The 23913-nt window shown below is 44.8% G+C and overlaps 1 protein-coding gene across 5 annotated transcripts in view; it reads left to right on the top strand.

Annotated features, from left to right (window-relative positions):
* Positions 1-23913, top strand: part of NAPEPLD (N-acyl phosphatidylethanolamine phospholipase D) — a 198070-nt gene that overhangs the window by 55149 nt on the left and 119008 nt on the right. Inside the window, exon 1 of one of the 5 annotated variants that reach the window (XM_069628065.1) lies at positions 312-443. The exons of 2 other annotated variants lie outside the window; for them this stretch is intronic. Coding sequence is in view for 1 of the 3 variants with exons in the window: in XM_069628063.1 (XP_069484164.1) it covers positions 451-674 (224 nt within the window). In the remaining 2 variants the exon portion in view is untranslated. 2 more of the 5 variants (XM_069628063.1, XM_069628066.1) reach the window with 2 other exon arrangements.

The following is a 23913-nucleotide window of genomic DNA, read 5'->3' as shown; positions in this document are numbered from 1 at the left end:
GTTTTGTAGTGACTGGTTTTTACTACTTTGCAACCTAACTGTCTATGTAGATTGTTATGATGACTGCACTAAATATCATTTGTATATTGAAAAAGTTGTTTTTACAGCTGAACCAATAAAAAAAAAAAAATAAGCACGGTTGTATTCCTGTCCTCTTTAGGGCTAGTGAGTTTGTGTTGTCCTTCCAATGTGTCCTGCTCGCCCGGTATTATGCAAGTCACTATGTGTGTGTAAGGATTATGGCCAGACCACTTCCATGGAGACTGAGGCTCGCTCGGAGCAACGTCACAACACACAAGATGGCTGCGGAGTTCAGCCTCCAGTCCACGCCTCGGATGCAATCCCTTCCCCCTAGCGCGCTCGTCATTGGTGAATCCGCGGCCGCCCGTAGCCGGTGCACATTCCTCACGAGCACGGGGCAGAGAGACCCTGCGAGCAGCACGGTAAGCCATGGTGGCGGCGGCGAGGCACAGGCGGTCGCTAGCGTGCGGGTGGCTGAAGCTGCTCTTCTCTCTGCCGCTCTCCTCCTCCTCCGGCGGCTGCGGCGCTGCTGCTGCTTGGAGACGTCGCATCAGCTGGTGTCGGGGCGGAGTTACTGGCGGCCGCCGCCTCAAGCAGAAGGCGGTGCGCGGTGCCACCATGGCCGGGCAGCAGAGGGAGCCGCCGGGCGAGAGGTGAGTACTGCAGCCCAATGCGCGAGCCCTCTTCTCGAACCTGGCTCCATGCGAACTTCACAGGTGTCCCTCGCCTCCCCCTAGCCAGAGCAGGAAGCAGCAGAAGAAGAAGCCAGCAGGTTGGCATGCGCGTCTCTGTGCCCGGTGTGCGGGGAATAGGTGCCAGCCGAGCGAGTTCACGTTCCCTAGGTAGCGGTGTACTCACCAGCCTATTGTAGCTGACCAAGGGCTACCTACCGGTTCATGCCACTGAACACCTCTGTGTTATGGCAGTGCTACCTGTCCCGGCTTTTTGGGTACCCATTCGGTCTGGACACCACACAGTGCGTTTTGGCATATAATAATGTTCATTATTAGTGTAATGTGCAAATAATGCTTTGGAACAGAACACAAGTGTTTGCAGAAGATCACAAGACAGCGCAGTGCAATTCATAATTCGACGATTGATTGACGTTTTCCCCACGGGTTGTTACTACACTTTATGACAAATGAACTTTTCGTTCTGCGTGGGAGTTCTCACAGCAACAAAGTGACTAGCCGGAAGCTTGACTCGCACGCCTCTACAATGCTCCACAAGTAGTGGAACAGTCGTTGCGTCTCCCTGGTCCCTCACCTGAGAGAAGAACTAGTTATTTAATTGGAGAAATATATGGGTTTAAAAAAAAAACATCTCAATACATGCACAGTTATACTTTTAGCTTGCAGCTTACAAAGAGAACTCCTAATATAGCCTTGAGTTGGCTTTTGATAACTGCGCTTTATATGCTGAGCTTTATGAAATAATTCATATTATATACACAGTTAGGCCAGATAATTAAACAGACCATTACATTTGGCAACAATAAAATCCAGTTAACTGTAACCACGTCCAAATTAATTTAAGAAAATAATTTAATTTCAGAACGCTCTACGCGACATTTAGCAAAATCATTTGTACTACTCTGTTAACATTATAAAACGTTATTACTCAAAACTTAGTACCCATAAACACATTGGGGCCCTTGCTCGAATCAAAACATCACACATGTTGGTTTCATAAAGGGGGTACGTGTACCACAGTACTAACATGCGCTCGAAACCGTCATTACAACTGTGATACCCTCGCATGAATGTTTGAGCTTGTCTAGCCCCCTAAGCACGCCATTACCGACAGTTGATTTACTCTTACTTTGCAGTACTTTCTAAGCAATGCATGAGACAACCGTGATTAAAATAGGTTTGTGATCCTGGAGTAGTAAACACAATTAGGTAGTTAATGATTGAGCTCTTTGTTTGTACTGTCCCTCAGTCTCTTGCCGAGGAACAATCAAATGTTAGTTTTATTTATTGAGGAGGACATGGTGTTTCGCCAATAAATAGATACATACATACATAGTTATAAATAGTAGGCTCGTATGATGCTTGGCCAGAGAGTGTGTTTGTTCTCGTCAATTGGGGCTGGGGGGGAGGGGATAATGTATGAGCGGAGAGAGTCTGGGAGCAGAATGAGGATATTGGGCAGGATTTAACGCTCTGTCTGATTCTGCCCATCTCACTTTTCCCCGTTTGTCTCCCTGTGTCTCGTTTTATTTACCGGCTTCCTGGTGTTGGATCCATTGGTTAAGGATCACTGTTTCTCTTTCCTAACTAGTTACGTAACTCCATTTGCGTCATTGAGCATATGGGTTGTTTGGTATGTGCCCTTGCTTAATAGGAAGCATTGCTGCATCTTTTCGTGGAAGGACCTGGTTGAAGAATATTCTTGACGCGTAGTATTTTGCAACAGCAAGTTTTGGCCGAGTTGTACCAATGCTTGTTTTGCATACAGCCAATTATTATGCAGAACTTTGTAGCAGTTTTGTCCTGTATCATTTCTATGCTCAATATTCTTTTTAAAATAAACATGAGCCAGGCAATACCACAAGGCTTACAGTAAGCTTGTAGAATGCATCACATGATGGTAAGTACACAAGCCGCTGTCACAGTTAAATGTTGAGGAGCTCTTGTCGACAGGGAGAATACTGCGGTTCCCCTAACTCCAGCAACATCGATTGTTGAATGACGGACTTGATGCAAGGTCACTGGATGCAGTACGCCTGAGTCAATAAGGACAGTGGGCCCCCCTGTAAATCGCCAGTACTGTTGTTATGGGTCCTGAAGAAGGTGATGGATTGTTACATATATCATTGAAACCGGTCGACCTCTGTTTTAGGGGATATCCTTTGATTCCGTTGGGATACTCATGGGACTAGGATGTTATTTTTGGTTTGGAATATAATTTGACACCAGGTTTTCACATTTGTTGGTTCTAAAACGCACCAGGCTCCCTCTTTTGAGCATGTTGCAGTGTGGGTGAATAAACATTCAACAACCCCCATTGGAAGGCTCTCATGCTTTTTAGAGTATATCATTGGTTCAGGGTTTTCATAACTATTCTACGATTGTGTACATCCATTGGGCCCACAGCGTTTTTAGTGATAGTTTAGTGGAGGGAGGTTTTTTCTTCTCCTATTCTTTTAGATGGGTGTTGAACCACCGTGGGTGTTGCCCGAGGACATTTGTTTTGTCTGTAGGGACATTTGGTGCTTCCGATTTAGGGTCCGAACTAGTTTAGTGTCAGATGATCAACTCAAGTTTTGAATTTGTGCCCCCCCACACTGATGTGGTATGGTTAAGGTAGGGGTAGACCATGAACTGGGGACAATAAAGACAAAGGACATTTTCTGCCATGCTTGTACAAAAACGTTATACCCGTGAAAGAGTTCAGCAGTGGTGGGGGAATAAGCCAGGAAAATGCAGTGGTCCTTTCAATGTGAAGGGGCTGAAGTTTCAGGGCTGCATGACAAATCCAGTTAGTTCGTCCCCTCTCTCAAAGGGGGAGCCATTGCTTTTGGGACTAGGGAGGACATACAGCTATGCTTACCCCCTAGGGCACACAGTAAGGTGGTCCCTCAGGAAGTGCCTCCCCCTTAGGGGACAGGAAAAACGCAGAGAGGGACTGATCCCCTCCCCCAGACACTAACACTTGTAGGAGCTAGGATGTATGAGAATCCTCCAACCTCTTTTCCAATGACTGACTTGGCTTCTGACTCAAACCTTTGCCATAACTCCCTGAAGAGAGCTGAGAGATGAAGGGATCAGCCTCAATGGGAAGCGTTATTGAGGGAGCTAATCTGGAGGGAGATTTTGCAAAGCCTGCAGAGTTCAATTGTTCAGCAATGCACAGAGGGGGTGTGGCTGGTAGGAGTGGGAGAATGACAGAATTGGCATCCCAGCCGGCGGCGTGCACTATGTAAGTACAGTCATATCCCACAGACGAGTAACAGGGGCTGTCCAGTGTGGCCATGAGAACAGAGTATCTTGGAATGCTGAGGCAATGCGTGAAGAGAAGCAGCATGGAGATCCTTGTGTCGAGCAAGCAGGAAAGACAAGTTCTCACTAGTAGGCGTGGAGTCCAGTTGACAAGTAAGTGACTCTGCAGCAAGAGGGGGGCAGACTAAACACCCCTCCCAGGAAGCACTGGTCTCAAGGAACAGGCACACAGTGGCTTCAGTGGATTGGTAGGTTGGCGAAAGACTAAGCCCTGAACAGGGATGGAACAGAGAAGCTAGAGGGTGGGGAGCAAAAGAGGAAGAACACCCACAGTAGGATGAAAGAGCCCCGAAGTGGGGAAAGAACTGGGAAGCAGAAGAGAAGGAAAACTTGCAGTGGCGAGCAAGATGCCAATGAACCCCGGAGCAGGGGGGGGGGGGGGGAGTACAGAGGAGCCCCTACAGTGGTGACTCAGGCAGAGAGAAACCCCATAGTGGGGAAAGAGCTGAGAAGCCCTGAAGTGGGGAAGGTATGTCGCAGCCCAACAGTGGGTCGAAAGAAAGAGACCGGCCTCAAGGTAGGGTGGGGGGGAAGTGCCCCAGAGTGGTACATGAGAAGAAGTGCGCTAGGGGACGGAGGAGACCAAAAATATCAGGCAGGGGAGGTGAGCAAGAAAGACGCAAGAGAGACAAAAGCCTCCCCAAATGGGAGTACTTTGGTACTCATCAATTTGAAGGAGAATCTGAGAAAGACCTACTTGACGTGCCGGGATGGCTGTCCATCATTGCACAAACTCTGTATGAACTGTGAAGATAGGCAAGAGTAGATGATCAAGAGAAAAACAAAAGTGTTGGGGGTCAGAAGCCACCAACAATCCTTTCCATTAGGCAATGTACCAAAGTATCTTTTGGTTGTATTTGTATTTAGCAGTAGGGAAAGAAACTGGGTTAGAATAGGATTCTGGGGCGAGGGCTTCATTTAAGTAACGCGTCCTGAGAAGTGCCCTTTTACTTGCTTCTGGTTAGAGTAGGGTGTATAGTCTGATCGGTCTTTTTAAATCAAAGAATAAAAGTATTGGAAAATCATGGCTCTTTGTCCATTTCCTGATTCTGACCTACCACTGCTGCTCTGAGAGCATGAATGTTTGTGTTCACCGAGTTCGGGCGTAGGGAGGTCCAGTGGTAGGGTGCGCGAAATCGGGAGGAGCGGAATTGTGAGGATGCATAGGCTGGACCAGGAACATTGAGATGAAGAAGGATGGTGCAACAGAGTTGTTGCAGTGCAATTTTAGTTACCATAGCCGTACCCTTATCTGCAGGTAGATGACCTTGTCAAAAGAGAAGGCATTGTGGGTGGATATGAATTGTATATGTTTTAATTACTGTCCAAATTTGAAAATAGGGTGATATTTAGCTCCTGCTTCTGGCATAGGAGAGTCTGGCATTCTTGACAAAAGCAGCCACCGAGAGCCACTTTTGCTTCAGATTCAGTTGGTGCCAGGCAAAAATATCCGTCATATTAACTGTTTGTTTAGGAATATGTACGAAGGAGAATACAAGACATCCCTCGAGGACTTTTTTAAAGCATGATAGATCATGTTATGGACAAGAAGTTAAAGTTGGCTTCTCACGTGGAAGTTAGATTTGCAGCACACTATGTACTAGTGTCTGGCTGACCCGAAGCAGCATCTGCTCACTGCACTGGGTGATGCCAGAGCCCCAGGATCTGCTTTTTAGCTGTTGCTTATTAAATCTAAATTTCGATTACTCGCTTTATGTACGAGTACATGGTGTTCCAGGAAAACTCACCAGGCTGCCACCACATCTAATTGGGGGATGTTGATATTGAGGAACTCCTTATCCATATATGCCAAAATGGTGACTTCTGGTGACCAAGTTACTTGGATTTTAATTATTTATGGTTCCTGAAAGCAGGTTACATGGCGCTAGCTGGAAAATTAATATAGATCACGACTACCTTTTCATGAATTAATTTCATTCAGCGGGTGTCAACGAAAATAGCATAACCAAACGTCCAATGTAGGTAAGTACACGATTTTCGTGAACTAGAATAAATGACCGTCTTACGATATATCGCTGACTTGGGAGGATAGCTCGGGGGCAACGTGCTCACCTTGTAAGCAAGACGACACGGAGCAACACAGGTTCGATTCCCCAGGTCCGCGCTTTAAAACCTCTGGGTATTAAGTGCGTTATAAATAACCAATCATATCTTTTGAACAAAAATGAAAGCTTGCCACTAGCCAAAAAAGTTACCACACATACATGCCCCTCGCTGCCCTGTGAACTTTATTGCCTTTTTGTTTTTTTTATTTCAAAAGATTTCGTTTTTACGTTTATAGTCACATGTATGCATGGTGCACATGAATTGGGAATTCAAAATAAATGGAGCACATCATACTGTCAGGCGCTCCACTTTCTGATTAAAGTGGTGCACGTGATATCACTGTCAAACCTCGCTCACCCACCTAAATGGGAACTTTTCTAGCCCTCTGACTGTTCAGTATTGCTCAGAGCAAGGTTTGATACCTACTACAAGCCGGACATAATTCTCTTAACATTCTTACAGGATGGGCATACATCATCTATATATATGCATGTACTTAAACCAGTTAGACAATTGAATGTGTGTGACCTAACCTGGAACAGTAGAAATGGTTATGTAAGCTCGGACATTTTTGTTTCACATAATGCAAATTTAGCTCCAAGGAGCAGGAGGTCGCTACATTAGTTGTATCAGCAGCATGTCACAGTGAGAACGTGGCACAGTATATTTGGGCTTCGGTCGAGATTCGATTTATAAAAGCCAGGATGCAGTGGAGAGGGGAAGTTAGAACAGCAGTAGAAATAACGCTGGTTAGTGGGTAATATGTTAACCCATTGCTCATGGTGACAATTTGGAGGCTCTATGGGATGTTGTTAACTTTCAAGGATCACAGTATTTGGCCATGCCGAAGGCAGGATTCATTCTCCAGTCTGAAGCTTAAAATGTCAGCCATATAGCTGCTAAAAAGCTCATCCATTTATGCTACAAATAGGATTGGTGAAAGTCTGTTCTGAGAAATGGAGTTTTTCATATGCAACGTAAACTGGTCTTATATAGCACCCTTCTTTCCTATTTGTATGACCTGCAGTGCATGGCTTTGTCGGTTGAGGGTTAGTGGGATAGCAGGAGTGGTGTATCCGAAACCTGTGGTGTTGATGGGTGCTGGTCAGAATTACCAGAGATGCATGTGCCATTCTGCTTCTATGGGACTGGTAAAGGGAATAGGTTACCTTAAGGGTAAAGCCAACCTCTGACTAGACTATAATGCTTCGGGTCTAGTTGGGTGTGTGTATGTGTGAGATAGGGAAAGAGAGGAGAGCTAAGTCATAACTGTAAGGAATTCATGTTGGTAACAGTAAAGACAGACACAAGTGATCACAGTTCAAGGTTGTTTATTAACCTGTATATGAGTGTTGGAAATCGTCTAATCTAAACCTAAATTTAAGATGGAAGCAAGATACGACCATCAAATAATAATAAGCTAGTCCTACTAAGGCCGCCCTGGTGGCGTCTTGTCAAATAAAAGGGGCCTATACTAAGAAAAATCTATTGCCAATCCTTACCCTAAATAGAAACAAAAGAGTGTGGAATAGGGTTCACAGGAAAGATAGTGTTCAAAAATAATAAGTCAGGATGCGGTAGTCGGGGTCTCCCTTGCCCTTGTTTTGAGCACAGGAAAAGGTAGGACTCGCTTTCCCAATACAAGCTAACAGTTCCAGTTTCAACTATCGGGGGCCTTCGGTGGTTAAGTCTCTTTTCTACAAAAAATGTCTCTGATCTCAGAGGATTTGATGGGTTCCAAAAATAATAAACAAAAGTTCTTCCTGCTTGCACGTTGGGTGATGTCTTTTCACCCCTGGATCCCTCTCTTCCAGACTCGGACCCCCCCCTCGAAATGTCAGCCCCCCTCTGTCAGGTTCACTACGGCTTTCAACACAATCTCATCTGTGTCATTCACAAATCTTAATGTCTTTTTGAACAGTTTACTGTGGCTATCCCTCAGTCGGGGTTACTCTTGCCAACTTTTGCAATTCACACAGTGCAGGATTCACTTCCCTTACCTTCACCTGCATTTGCCAGTCAAAGACTTTCAACTGTATGGAGGATTTTACTAGACCCCCCCCCCCCTTATGACCACTTTTAACCCTCTTCTTGTGTTGTTCTCAAGGCCTTCTGGTAACGGTAGTTTCAACCATAGGATTATCGCCCTTAGTTTCTCTAGCGAGCACCTACGTGGTGCCTGACTCCTCTTTAGCTGGTTTTCCCCTCTCGTATTAAAATAACAGTTCTTTGTACTTTTTTTTTCAATTAGCCGTTTTTTGCTACTTTTGTTCAAACACAGTTCAGTTTCTTATCGGCTCGCCACTTGACTCACCGGCTGTAATGAACCGCTTGGCTTTTCTTGTCTTTGGAGTCCTGGCCGGTACCACGGTGGCAAGCGTCTCCCCATGGCTTGGGTATCGGCAGAGGAGGGCCTTGTGCACTGTTGACATCTTCTGCAACACACGCTGTCTATTTTTCGCAGTCTTAACGTTTCCTTCTGTCGCGGTTTCACGGGCCTGGCTTGGGATAGGGCAAGGTCGCTTCTCTCCTTGTCGCCCTCTTGGTTTGCGCCGCCTTACTCCTCCTCTTGAACTCTCGTACTAGTTAGCTCTCTCGTCATGGGGTCTACCTTGCTCGTATTATGCTCTCGCGCTCCACCTTTTATCCCTGTGCGGAAGGGAAAGGGCCGCCATGTGTGTGTGTGTGATTCTGGTCAATTGCCTGACTTTGACTGATCCGGGCGTTGGGACATGGTATTTGTCCGTCATCTTTCACAATGGGTGAAAGTGTTTGTGTCGGAAAGGGTGGGGGGGGGGGTAGAGTGTTTGAGTATCCTACGGGGTATGATGGGCAAAAGGTACAAGAAGGGGGATACCATGTCTCGCCCGTCGGTGTCCCACTTCCACTCCCCGAGGACCCCCCATCAAGGTGATCCTCCCTCACTGGTCCACCACCAGGAACTGGTTCCAATAGCGATGACCTTGACCTGGCCCCCTGGATGACAGATCCCCGGGGACTAGTAAGTGAGACACTGTCAGACTTCTCACATAATTAATATTCCTGTGGTAATGGCTAGGCCTGTGGTGCTGTGTGTAGCAGGAGATGGTAGGAGACATTAGTAGTGAGTCAGGATAAAGGGTATAGTAGAGAAACAAAGTGATAGGACAAGAAGCTTTTGTGGAACAAAATGGAAATAGCAGGGGTTAACATGGGTGATAAAAAAGCAAACAAGCATAGCTTACTGTGAGCCTATACATTGTTGCAGGGCAGAGTCTCGCACAGAATCGCAGGGTCTGTCTTACCCGTATTCCATGGGGAAGGAAGCAATTAGAAAAATAAGTTGGAGGTGTAGCTTTGTGCTACTGAGCAAACCATACAAAGCCAGACCTCTTCTGAATGCCACACTTGGTGTTTTTTGTTTTCGTTGCATACATTTATTTGTTCTAATATTGTTTAACCCAAAGATGATTGCATAAAAAAACCTATACCACATTATCTTCATTGAGTTACTGCACCTCTTACGAATCCAGATTCAGTCATTGTCCCACCTACATGATGCAGTCATTAATAATATCAATTAGCGACATGACCAGCATGAATATTTGTACACATCAATCCCCAGCATCACAATTCTTAAAATATCGGCCTCGCTTCCGGGCCATGAAGGAGATCCACACGCTATAAAGCAAATCTCTCTCTATAATACTATGCTGTCTCATGGTGGTTTCTCTTCCGGGGATGTCATACGCTTGTTCAAGAGTTGTCTCGGGTCTACTCATTTAGCGTTTTAAACATATAATTTAATTAGCATCTGTTAATATAGCAAACTCTGTCTTGCCTGAGACTTTAGCCACAGGCAAACAATCGTTTGCCTTTTCCCTTCCGTGTACTCTTATCCGTTTAAATGTGTCCATTTGTTCTGGACCCTACCAATCTGCTGGCGCAAAGAACTAGTTAACCAAAGGGTTAACGAAAATGTAGTGAGGCTAAGACTGCACCCAGGATTGGTCTCTCTCAGGCTTTAAGAAGAGGACTGCAGAACACGTTTTTTAAATATAAAAAATGGGATGTACCTGGTGAAGAGGTGAAGGACCAAGAAAACCTAGATGAGTGACTGAGACAACAAGCAGACACCAAAGTACGTCTCGGTGGAATGAAGCAAGACTGTTCAAGGAGAGGGCACCTGCCAGCACTTCAGAAATGCCAGGTCGACTGCCTGAAGCACTACCCGTGTCATGAGGGAGCAATGCAAAGCATACGGCACCAGCCAGTTTCTGAAGACACAAGCCGGAAGGTGCGTACAGAACTCTTGGGACAAGGTAGACCAGAAGGGAATTAACAGGAAAGGTGCAAAGTAAAATATGAAATTGTTCAGTCCCTCTTAGTGAATTGCCCTGTACCCGTGACCAATATCCCTGCACGAGAGGCAGACCCTGTTTAGTTTATGTATTTATTGGTAATGCGAACTATACACCAATTGTTTCAAGGCGCAACAAGACATGGGAGGGTGGGGGAAGAGAAAGAAGGTATAAAACAAAACGTTCTCAAAAGGTGCAAGTATAATAGAATGAGAGCGGGGGAGTGCAGCAAGGGTTAGAAGGGAGAAAGACAAACAAAACGCTCTGACTAGGTCCTTATAAGATTTGGAGCGTGAATTGCAAAACATGAAAATGGGGGGGAAGAGTGGGGGAAGAGAAAGTGCAGGGGTGAGGAAAGCAACAAAAAAAGAAAATACCGTTGGTAATACTGAGGTTGTGGAACAACCTGCAAGAGTGTGTAACCTACATGAGCGGGAGAAGAGGGTGACTTCAAATAAATGTAAGAAAAAAAACCTGTATACTAAGTTTGGGCGGGGGGGGGAGTCAAAAAATAAGTTAACTCAAAATGTTTGTAAGCAGACTTCTGAGAAAGTAGTCCATTCCCTGCGATTTTGGAGAAGGTTAACAAAGCCGGGGTTGGTGGGGGGGGGGCTAGCTCATTGGTGGGCAGTACGGCTGATTGTCTAACTATAGAAGATACATCTGTGTCCAGCCTCGATAATTTAGTCTTTCCACTGGCCACTACTGGGGGACCCCTTGGTTGGAAATTTGAGAAATGCAAATGTTCTGCCTGACCCTATGCAATGGGAAATTTGTATGATTGAGAGGCCGACGAGTGTCCCCCCAATCGCTGTGTTCAGGGTGGTCAGTCACTCCGGCAGGGCCACACACAGGCTCCTCTTCAGCCAATAAAGATCTGGTGTGACTGGATGATGTGTGCGCAGGAAACATTTCCAATCATATATTGTTTTGAGGTGCTCCAAGGGCTGCAAAGGTAACACTACCAGTGGGACCGAGAGCCCTAAAAAATGGAGGTGTGATGGCAGGTAGGTTCCCCCAGAGAGACTATAAGAACGAATCCATACATCAGAACCTCCCAGAGTCTGTCCTCCCTGACAACAGGCATTTAGTCCTAAATGTGGCCAATATTCTCCGACTTCTGGGTGAGTTCCACAGTTTACAAGCATTGTCATCCAGAGACCTTGATAGACTCGATCTTATCGAACTTTTCAGGACAGATCGAGTTACATTAGTTCTAACATTCTTGATTGTATGAGGGAAAGACAGTCCATGCAAGCTGTTGGTTTTTACTGATCCCTCCTTCAAGAGAAGGAATTGAAAGTCGTGGAAGGATTCTCCACCTCAGTAATGTCGAACTCGGTGGATGCAAGTAAATGTCCAGTATGGGAATTCCAGGTGTTTCAAAATGCCACTAATAGAGTGGCTCAGGTGAAGGACTGGTCTTGGTTGGCGGCCTCTGTGTGTGGTATGGGTGAAGGTAAATCTGGGCAGTCTGCCCAACATAAGAGATCAGTGATGTGTTGTTTAAGTTCCTATCATGGGACACTAGAGGGCACAATCACCTAGTAACTAGCGTGGCTCTGGGTCTAAATGTATGGAATTATCTCCCAGCAGGAGACGTGGTTGTTAAAGATCCCGGCAATGGATGGATATGTAGTTGGCGCCCTCGTAGCCAGGTGAGGGGAACAGGGTAGCCCGTTTCGGGGCCTCTTAACCCTGGTTAATTCCGGTAGAAAGATGTCCATTGTTGCTTCCAGAAATTTATTTTGGGGATCTTAGTGACCCATGTGAGGATATCGTCATCTCTTGTACAAGAGCTACTAATATTCAATGTATATTGGCATGCTGGTATGGGCGATTTTGGATAGTTTTGACATTGAATATAAATGAGTGGTATGGTCAATGCCGAGGGGGACTAATTATTTTTTTCGGGGGATTTGAATGCAACCTGTCCAATGCCTGACTTGGAATAGGATCCGATTCCTAGAGGGTAAACGGTAGTATGGTCTTAAATGGTGGGAAAATCTGCCTGTTCCTGGCTTGTTTAGGCGGAGATAAACAATCTCCGACACCATACCTGGTTTAACGGTGAGACATGCTCCGCCTTGGACTATATTTTCAGCGGGGAGCTCCTTGTTTGAAAAATGCAATAGTCTCCAGATTGTGCGCACGGAATTCAGTGATCATTGCACCATGTCTGCTCTTTTTGATGTTGAGAAACTGTGTGTTGGGAGCCAAGATTGTATGGTTGTGGTCTTAAGGGTGAATCGGGTAGGGAACAGAGTTTCATGGAACCCAGTTAGTGTCTCGTGTAAACGAGGCGCTTGCAAACTACCTCTCTGTCGTGTCTCAAGACTGGTTGTACGAGACCATGACCATGTCTTGAAGTATAGTGGATTTTTGGTAGCTCGTATTGAAGCAAGTGCAGTTGCATTAAAAGGTGTTAACCGAGGAGTGGCAAGGAAGCACGTGCATGCTTATGATGGCGAGGCGGCAGGGAAAAAGAGAGACATGAGAATGCAAATAAGATTTTTTTAAAAAGAGGTTGGGTTTACACCTAAAATGTGTATTCACCAATAACATCCCTAGTGTCTTTACAAAAAAAAACATGAATCTCATGATGTGTTATTGGCAATAACAATACATCTATAAATATGCACACACGCTCTAAAACTAAGCCACGCCTACACAATTAGACCACCTGGCACTTCAGTTGAATTTGTATTAACTTTTGGAAGTGTGTGGAAAAATAGGTGATTCTCCGATTGACTGTTGAAAACATCCCACACTGTTTGGCTGATGAAGTATTTTCATAGTGCTTTACCGGTACAAGCTGCAGTTTGCCATTGTTTCTTCTTAGTAGTCCATAATACAGGGCTTCGATAATGCCATGGCCAGCTCATCATAGATATCCACTCCACTCACTTTATCCACATATTTAGACATGACAATTTCTTTGTATGTTTTTTGTATGTTTCAATATTTTTGGATACTAAATTTGTTTGATTTGGTTATTGTCGGCCGTTTAGTAGATCTGTAGTCATCTAGAGATTAGAGGGGGTCAGGGGCTGCCTGTAATTTGATACATTTTATTAATTAGTTAAGCAACAGAACCTGAGGAGGAGGGCCATTTCCAGTCGGTAATGCCTGAGGTGTCAGTTACAAGACAAGCCTGAGGGAAGCCAGGGCTTTAACGTAAGCTCAGTGGCATTACCAGACCATTAATGTCCCCACCCACGAGGGTTTAATTGCTATTAGTACCCCGGGACGCTGTACCAGGGTTCTAATAGTATATTTTTCTCGAGTTGAGAAACGGCATGTAAACTGTTACTCAACACGAGAAAAAACGACAAAAAAGATTGCTGCCATGGATCGGGAAGAAGGGAACTACTCATAGTCCCTTCTCCCTTTCCATGGCGGCAATTCGCGAGGTGGGCGACATGGCCGTGCAAGGTAATTGGGTAGGAAGGCGGCTAAATATGTGGAAAAGGACGATTGGGAAAGGGGACGCAGGGGCACACAGTTGCAGAGGAGCACTTACCTGCATCCCGGTGAGGGAAGATGGCAGCCTCCACCTCTGAAGAGGCTCAGAGAGCAGGGTCTTTCCCTGTGTGGTAAGGACCCCATTACAAGCCTCCTCGTTGGCTCGGAGGCCACGCCCCCCCTCACCGGGTACTAATCTTTATTTACTAATGGTGGTTTATTTGCGCTGTGCCCTCTAGGCCCAGGGTCGCTCCAAATCTTTTTTTTGACTTACAGATTTGCCCACACTAATAAACGTAGACCTTGATCTCATGGTACCTTTTAAGCGACATCTTTACGCTGGGCCTGCCTTTGTCTGGTGTTCACAAGAGTTCCTGGTCAGATATTCACCAAACCGATTATGGGCTTGCTACAATTCAAACGTTGATGAGATAAGAGGGAATCTTTCCCATATACATTCCTAGATTTGTTGTCTCGGCCACGGCTTTTGCGCCATGTTGTTGTCAAATTGAAACATAATGTCTGTGACTACTGCCCAATTTCATTGCAGTTCCCTCTGCTCTCTTGTCTGGTATATTGGACTGTGCATGTGCCCTGTTGAGTTTTCTTCATGGTGGGTTGATCCCTTTAAAAAGAACAATGGACCACAAACAATCGACTTTTTGTTATTGTTCTGATTATGAATCTGTTCTTTTCAACTATTTGGGAAATAATAATTTGCTCTTTCTAATGTTTACATCCTTAAGTATACAATGAACCATTGTGTAATGGATTTTGAAGGAATAAAATTACCTTTTTCTTTTTGGTGGAACACATGGCAGTTGCTCGGGAATGGCTTTCTATGGACCGTGGCAGCCCGCGGTGCCCCTGTATATGACCATCTATAGCACCTGGGACCTGGCCTGCACAATGCGCTGTGCTTGTCACCACATATTTGCTCCTATATATTTTGTTTGTGTCCAGTTTCTTCACTTTGGTAATGCGATGGGTGTAGTTTAATTTCTTGTTCACAGGCGGTGAGCGAACAGTAAATACTAAAGGAATTTTTCCTGAGACTTTAGGTACCCTAGGGAACCTACCTATTACATACGCCGTTAACAGCCTGTACTTAACTTAATGTGCTATCTGACTGCCGCCATCTGTCTTGCTCCTGAAACGGTTGAGCTCGTTCAAGCCGAAGGCTTATGGCAGCTTCTCATTGCCTCTTCTCGAACCTTCTGACTCATGCTCCTGTATTTTAATTATTGGCTTCCGTGAGGTAAATTGTTTTGCTTGCTCTCTTTGAAATGTTAAGGGCCGTGAATGGATTTCCAGTATACATTGATGCCATTTCGTAAACCTGATATATGCCACCTTTGTGTTCACCCTGGCCGTTGGGAAGATTCTGTTAACTGTATAATGCCAAAACGTACACCAGCAATCACACCGCCCCCTGGCCAGCGTTTGTTTTAGATGCTTGACAACCGAGGAAAACAGTTGGTAAACTGTGCTTGGTAAGCACAGAGGAGCAAATTACAGCACATTGAACTGGATGCAAGGAGGCTGAACTGGTATATTTTCGGAAAGTCTCTGGTGATTTTTCAGTGGCCAGAATTCTGCCCTTGCACAGTACCCACGTGTTCTCTCACTAGTGCCCCTGGGGACTTCTTTCCCAAGGCCAGATCTTGACAGAATTTAAAAATGTTTCTAAAACTGAAGCGAAAAAAGTAAAATAAAATGTTAGAGATGGGTTAGTTATTTTCCACTAAATATTCCAGAAAAAGACAATTTACTATTGCAACAACAGACCTAGAAAAGGTAGTGAAGTTTTTGATTTTTAATCCCCGGGGTTGAGCTACATGAAGTACCTCAGGCGGACTGATTGCTGCCAGTAAACGTTTTTTTTCTCACCATTTGTATGCCACCCGCCAAGCAAATCCCTGTCGGCCAATGTAATTCCTCCATTACTAGCACAGCAGCCGAGTAAGAAAGTTTTTACCCTCCAAGAAGTATTATGAAACATTGACTAAGAGGAATTGATGTTATCGCAGATGTATAATCAGAAGAGATTAAAGATACCTCGAAGTGCACCTTGTATAGTGTTAGATTTTCATTCAGTCCTGGTTTTTAGGCTCCCATCAAATTGCATTCTGGTTTCTTTGGTTTGTACTGGAAGTACTATGAAACCTAAACATGTGCAAACTGTGGAACTCAAAAACTGGTTCCCACAGCCAGATTCCCTAAGTTCCCCATAACTCGTACCGTTCATGTCTTTTCTTCTTTGGTTGCAAAAATTGAGCTGTCCTACTGTTAGTGTTTCTGTTCAGTCTGCGCTAAAGTCTCGTTTATTCACGGTTTAATGGGCTTTTACTCCTTATCAAATTATATCAATCATCTATACAGTACATGTACAACACATAGCACTCCTCTTAAGACCACCAGAGTCGCGGATTCCGTTTGCCTGAGGCTGCCTGCAGAAGTCGGGGGACCTACAAGAAGCATCCAGGATGGATCTAGGGACTGCTCCTGTGACCCTTGACAAAGTTACTTCTGGGAATATAAACACTGTTCTTTGGGCGGCCATTCACTTGGGCATCTAGAGCAAAAGGGAAGACCGAGCTAAGCGTTGTTGTTATATCCTTCTCTATTTCATTCTGCGTCCCCTTTTTAGCCCCTGTTTGCCACACGTTGCCACAAAAATGCCTTGCATAAAGCACACAAACCACAGCCAAATCAAACTCTGAACACTCCACTAAACCAACAAATTGCATACACCTGATTTCTTCCTGGCTGCCACTCTGCACATGCTCACACACATGAAATTAATTAGCTCATTAGCACACACCCCCAGATATAGTCTTCTTTACAGAAACATGGCTCAAGCCCCACTCGCACCCCTTTTATCCCTGACATGCTCCCCCCACACTATCTCACCCGCCACAGAGACCGCCCACACAAACAAGGTGGTGGCGTTGCAATCGCATATAAAGCCACTCGCGCTTGGTGACCCCACACATATACTTTTGAATCACTCTCTCGCTTGCTCCCCTCCATCACACCCACCTTTCTCCATCTCATTTATCACTCTCCCACAATCCAAACTCCAGAAACCGACAGGACTGACTTCACTACCACCAACAACCCTCCACCCACCGCAGCATCTACCTTGGCGACTTGAACCCCAGTAGTCCCCTTCCAGACACCAATCTCACACTAAAGACTATCCTCCCTCCACTCGCCCCTTTTGACCTCGCACAACTCATCACCTATCCAACACACATTGCTGGCAACCCTGGGCCTTTTGATCATGTATCTGTGGATAAGCGAATCATGGTATTGTGATCTGAACACTTTGCTATCCCCTTCACGCTCCCACTAACAAACAAAATCCCAATAGGGAAACCTATTTGATTGAGGGCCGGGATGCCATGGTTCCAGGCATTATTAACAGAGATCATTTATATGTGCTTTATATAATGATTTTCGGCATAACTTGTACTTTTTGCCTGTATATTTATTTTGGTACCAGCTCCCCACAAGGGGTATTATGATAGAACAAAAAGTTATGAAATCATAATTCCTAACTACATCGACATCAAGTGTTCTGCCTTAATTGGTCCGTCAGTCCTAATGTAGCTGATTCTAATGTGACCCCATCTAATGGGGCTCTAACGGCTGGTTAACAGAGTTGTTCAGCCCACCTACATATGTTTGTAAATCTGTAGAGTGCGTGCATGCAGTACTTGTGAATTACCTGTGCCCCTGGTATTCATTGTTTTACTAATCCGTTTGTAAAAATGACCTTCCATTATTTGCAGATCAATCAGAAAATTGTACAGTTAAACACTATGGCACTGATTCATGGTATTATTTGCGGACAGAATGGCATGCAAATCCCCGTTTTACACGCAAATCGTTAAATGAATCGGGGCCTATGTTTATAAATCTGCACTGAGAGCGCAGACTAAGGTGTATGTTGCAGATTTTCTTGCTTTTTTAATTTGGTGTATTTTAATTCTTGTATTTACTTTGTTGCCCCTCACTGTGTTTTTTAAAAAAGTGTCCCTTTCAGTGCTTCCTGTTTACACAGGAAGCGCAGGGTGCGAGACACCAGTGACGTAATTGCGTGCGTCTATGCATGACGTCACGGCGCGACACCGGCACTGCGAGGAAATATAGAATCCAAGATCCATGCTAGAACACAGGTGCACATTTCCATCTCTTCTTGTACTAACAACCACGTTGGGGTAAATCCGAAATTAATGTTGATAATCTGGCACCTTTTCTTAATATTGATGGGCGTAGCCATTCTGATTTCACACAGGTGAAGTTACTGTTTACTCACCTGTGAAATATCACAAGGCCTGCCCAGTTAACGTTTGTGCAGCACTTTTTTAGGTCCCCCCTCATGTATATCACTGGTCCTTATGACATCACACAGTGTTTGTGTCGTTTTCCTTACAGATGCACACAAAAGGCATTATATTGCAGGTATTTTGTTGTTAATGTTATAATATTTACTGGATCTGATGCAGTATTTTGTGTTGAGCTACAGAGAGCAGTGTACATAATTTTATTTTGTATTTGTTTCATTTGTCCCTTTGTCCCCACTGATGTATTTGAACCACTGCTTCTTCGGTATGTATATATTTTGTGATTGTGTGGTTTGTCATGATATGGTAGTGACCAGCCCTGATGATGGAATAGATTCCGAAATGCATTGGCATTCCTTGGACACTTTGCTGGATTGTTACTGCCTTTCAAGAAAAGAACATTAAAAAGACATTTGGGCATTTTACGAATGGTTGACTTATGAATCATTCATAACTTTGAACCTGCAATATAATGATAGCTGATTCTAATTACATAGAAACAATTGCAACTTAATTACAGGGCAAGAAGAGAGCACCCGGTCAACTGAGTGGGTACGCTCAGTTTCTGATTGTAACTAACCTCACATAATGTGCAGTTTTTATACGTTTTTAATCATTTAGACCTGAAAACTCTTATCCAACTAAAATGATGAGAGACTTGGACCTAGTTTGTAGTGTACTCCAGGAGCCTGATATTAAAATATGTTTAAACCTCCCCCCCCCCTCCAATCTGGTGGCAGTAACTACTTAAGCAATAACCACCCATTCCATGGGCTGGAACGGGTGGTAACGGCCCGCTTTGGCCTTTAACGAGGGTCACCAGTGCTGTTCCAGCCCGTGGAACGGGTGGTTATTTCTATTGGCACCCCGGCTTGCCAATCCGGTAAACCGGGGTGCTGACAGCAATGTTTGTATGAATTAATGGGATGCCTTGCAGTGTTCCATTCATTTTTACAACAAACTGACTCAAAATGGCTGCCACAGAGCTGGAAGATGTAGCTCCAAGTGGAGCCCTTCTTCCATTTACATGGCGATCAGAAAGAAGACGGAGCGGCCTAGTGGCGGTGCCGCCGCCGCTTATGAATTCAGGTAAGTGTGGATGGGGCGGGACGGATGGGAAATCTAAAGGGAAGGGGAGGGTGGGGGGAAGATGGGGTGGGGTAAGCAGCCGTCGGTTTGCTAGGAATGCAGGCTTGGATCAGTAGATTCAGAGAAACCTGATTGGTTGAATGCCCCCCCAACCCCACCCACCCCAGATGTTTATATTTGACAAAAACGTAAATTCAAATATATCTTTCCATGTAATCTTTGTTTTGGATTGCATTTGTTACCTTTACACCTAAAAAGAATGATTATTACACATGGATATGTTTCGTGCTATTGATGTTTGCTAATTAAGAGATTAATCCGATATTGTGAAACTTTTACCATTGTGGTCTATGGAAGGGAGCTCTCCTGTTTACGAGGTTCTCTAACTCCCCAGACTTTTAATTACCCTGGGATATTGAGTGCAACATAGGGTTACCAATTGTCAACGGTTTTGTTTTTGTACAATTTCCCCCCCCCCCCCCCCCCCCCGAGTCTCGAGTAACCTCGTGTCTTACCCTTTTGTACCTGCAATACCCGTACAACCTTATACTAAATTTTGGATCACCTTCTGACTATTGAATAGTAAGCGATAACGTTTTTCTACATTGTTGTGCCTCCCGCTTCACATTCCTTTGTTGTACATTTGTAGTTGCTGACATACCTACACATTGTATAGATTAGTTGTGAGGGAAAGTATAGGATTTGGGCGCAGACAGATTCTGCAGTTGAACTATATGACTGACTTTACTTCATTTTCTTTAAGTATAGAAAATACACCTTAGTAAAGGGCAAGTTAGGCCTTTTTCATCCTGACATTTGAGTTAATTAAAGTGTTTGTTTTGAATTCAGATTCTGTTGTCTGCGTCCTTCATGATGCCTTCACGCTTTGCATTGGTTTCTTTTTGAGGGCTGAAGCAGGGTATTCATTTATCTGCTTTCATAGTTGAGCAGTAACGACATACAAATCCAGTTTTTCAGTTGCTTGTATCAGCAGTGATATTTTCTGCAGGGAGCAGTACTACCTTGTTTAGGTTGTGTAACATGGTAGGCCCGCATTTGCAATGATTTAAGAGGAAACCTATAGGAGAGGAGAATTTTGATAGTTGAGCCTGACAGGAATGTGTTCAGGATTGAAGGGTTGTTGGTGAATGAGGTCAGATGGAGTTAGCCTGATTTGGAAATGAATGTTAATAACTAGGGATTAACAGATTACGCAAAGCCATAGTCTTTGTTCAGTTGGTTTTTTATTTGAATTTGTTTATTAATGAGCAGATAGTCACATACATTATACATTACTTGAATGTTTGTACAGTGTCATCACTTTTTAGGTTAGTTGAAAATACCATTTATACCTCAATGCATACTGTGGATTAAAGTAAAATCGTCATGTCAACAATTATTCTGTTTAGATCACAACACAAAACCAGTATAGTTTAACGATTGTTTGCTTCAAAGGTCTAGGCAAAAGGCACCCCAAGCATAGTGCGGGCATTCTAATTGTATAAGTCTAGAGTTCGGAATCGCTGGATCTATCTCCTGTTTCCTGCACATGTGTGGACCTCCTGTTCAATCACAATAGTTCAGATCAGCGTCTTTGTTTGGAATGTCGGGTCCACTGGGGGACAGTTTATACCCTGTTATGTGTCGAACTCTGTGTCTTACTTTTGACGGAGGCCGCAAGTCAGTGGTGGTCATCATATCATTTAACATTTGCCCCAGTCCGTACTACTATTCACTTCATCTGCTGAGGTTTGATCTTTGAGTAATATCATCTACGCCTTCCCCCAACGATATACATCTTTTACCCACAGTTGGATCGAAAGGCCCTTCGGGTGTTTCCAAGAGATTGCGTTTCTACATTTAGCTAGTATGAGTAGAAAGGCCACTTTTTTCCTTCTGGGTTTTGTGCGTTTCCCCCTGGTAGTATGTCCCATAAACATGTTTCAGGTGTACACAGATATGTACTGCCATTCCAGGTATTTGTCTTATTCACAACTTCCTCCCAAAATACTTTGATTGTCTGATATTCCCAGACCATATGCCAGAAACCTGCCATGGTTCCCTTACATCTCGGGCAGGTGTGTGGTTGTTGCGGGTTAATTGTGTGCAGCCTGGATGGGGTCATGTATACCCTGTGGATGAAGTTCTATTGGATGAGTCTAAACCTGCCATTTCTTGACACCTTGCGGGTCTGCTCCCAAATCCTAACCCATTGTTCGTCTGGTATCTCTCTTCCCATATCTCGCTCCCATTTTACTTTCACGACTAGTTCTGGGAGTTTCCTCCTTTCTCTTATGTGCTGGTAAAGATGTGAGATCAAACCCCAGGTATTGGTGATGCTTAGCAACTGTGTTATTAGGGGGTTGTTTTCGGGTTCCACAGGAGTATCTGCCCAGAGGGTGGCTATTCTTCTGACTATTCTGGCATAACTTAAAAGGGCTCCTTCAGGCATATCGCTGGCGCCATTCCTGGAATGGTAATAAATTCCCTCCCTCATAGAGATCACCCATTTTCATGCACCCTTCGTTCCTTAGTCTAGTCCAGCCAAGGTTTGTCAGTATGTCTCTGATCGCTGGGTCAAAGCTCAGCGCCAGGTTCAGGCTATATGGGTATGTCACGTGAGTATCTCAGTATCTGAGCCCAGATTGCGCTCTTGTCTTTAATTAGTGTCTGATCCCACAATAGTTCAATCCCCTTCCTGTTTCTCGGGAGCTTTCCTATTAGGCGTTGCAGGTCGCCTTCTGGTGTGTTCACCCAGTTGGAGATCGTCTGTAACTGGAGCGCGGTGTAATATCCCTCGTAGTCTGGCAATGTGAGCCCCCCTTCCTCATGAGTTCTCCGCAGCGTAGTTAATGCTACCGGTCTCCTCTTGGAACCCCACAGTAGTTCCCCGATGTAGGAGTCTGGCATCTTAAAAAATACCTTATTTATCATGTATGGGATGTTAATAAAGTAATACAACAATCTAGGCAGTATCACCATTTTACATAGGACTATTTTCCCCATCAATGAAAGCGGGAGGGCTTTCCAAAATTTTATAGATTATCCTATGCCCGCCAGCACTCTTCCTGTGTTGAACTCAAATGTTTCCTCTACGTTATGGAAAACAGTGATTCCCTGATAACGGAATGATTCTGGTTCCCATCGGATATCTCCCTGCGGAAGCAAGCACAGTGGTAGTGCGCTCATAGTCCCCAGGGGGAACACCAGGGATTTCTCCTCATCGATACTATAGCCTGACAATTTCCTGAAATGATGGAGTACCTCTAGTATCACTGGAATATGGACCCTGGGGTTACTCGCGTATATTAATGTGTCGTCTGTGTATAGGGATATGTTGCGCATTATACCGCAAATTTTGATTCCTGTCTCGTTTATGTAGTGCCAGAAGTACCCTGCCAGGGGTTACAGGTCCAAAGCCAATAATATTGGAGGACGCCGGGCATCCTTGTCGGGTTACTCTTTCCAATGTCCACTTCCCCTGATATACAGTCACCCGTTTTCACCCTTGCTTGGGGATTGGTATACAGTAGTCGAATCCACTGTAGCATTATGGGGCCCACCCCTATACCCTCTAGGACCTTAAACAACCATTCCCACTCCACCGAGTCGAAGGCCTTGGTTGCGTCCAGGGCCATCAACACCAATTCTTCCTCTGAGTGGCGCGTATGCTCCATTACAAAATGCAACCTCCTGATATTCATAGGTGTGTTCCGCCCACCTATAAAACCGCATTGGTCCGGGTGTACAATGCTGATAGCCGCTTTCTCTAATCTTAGTGCTATTATCTTCCCCAAAAGTTTGGTGTCAAAGTTTAAAGTGATATGGGTCTATAAGACCCACATTGAAGCAGATCTTTACAAGGTTTCAGGATGACCGTGATCAGTGCCTCCCTCATGGATTCGGCGAACCTTGTAGAAGGCCTCCTCCTAGACTCTCTGCGGGACAGGGAGTAGTACATCGGAATATTCTTGGTAGTATTCAACTGGTAACCCGTCTGTCCCTGGGGACTTCCCTTTCTGCATTGTTTTTAGCACCCACTCTATTTCAACTATTATGGGAGATTCTAGTGATTCCCTCTGGGATGCCGTCAATTTGGGTATTTGTGAGATTTCTACTAAGTCTGAGGCATCTACCTCAGAGTACATTCCCTCGCTTGTGTATAGTGCCTTATAGTATTCCTGAAAGGTATCATTGATTTGTTGTTGAATGGTCACCCTGGAACCTGCGTGATCGGTGATCTGTGTTATTGCGCCCCTCGGGTGTTCTTTTGAATCAACCACACGAGCAGACAACCTGCTTTATCCCCCTCCCTGTGTACACGTTTGGTGTAGCGGTCCCTGCCTAAATTGTTTAGGGCTTCTTGATGTGAGGATCGAGTCTTAATAGGTTCTGCTAAGTCCTGCCCCACCTCTTTCCTTTCCCCAGATCGATTTACAGTTTCCTTATTGTGCCCTCCAATTCTATTAGGTTCCGGTAGAGAGTCTTCTTTATCCCCACCGTTTTCGAGATGCACACCCCTCGGACTGTTACATTTAGGGCCTCCGACCCATCTCCCCAACAATCCCTCATTAT

Source organism: Ambystoma mexicanum, chromosome 12 (genome assembly GCF_040938575.1).
Source record: "Ambystoma mexicanum isolate Mex_15411 chromosome 12, UKY_AmexF1_1, whole genome shotgun sequence".
Taxonomy (NCBI): Eukaryota; Metazoa; Chordata; class Amphibia; order Caudata; family Ambystomatidae; genus Ambystoma; species Ambystoma mexicanum.
This window is presented reverse-complemented; position numbering and strand designations above follow the sequence as displayed.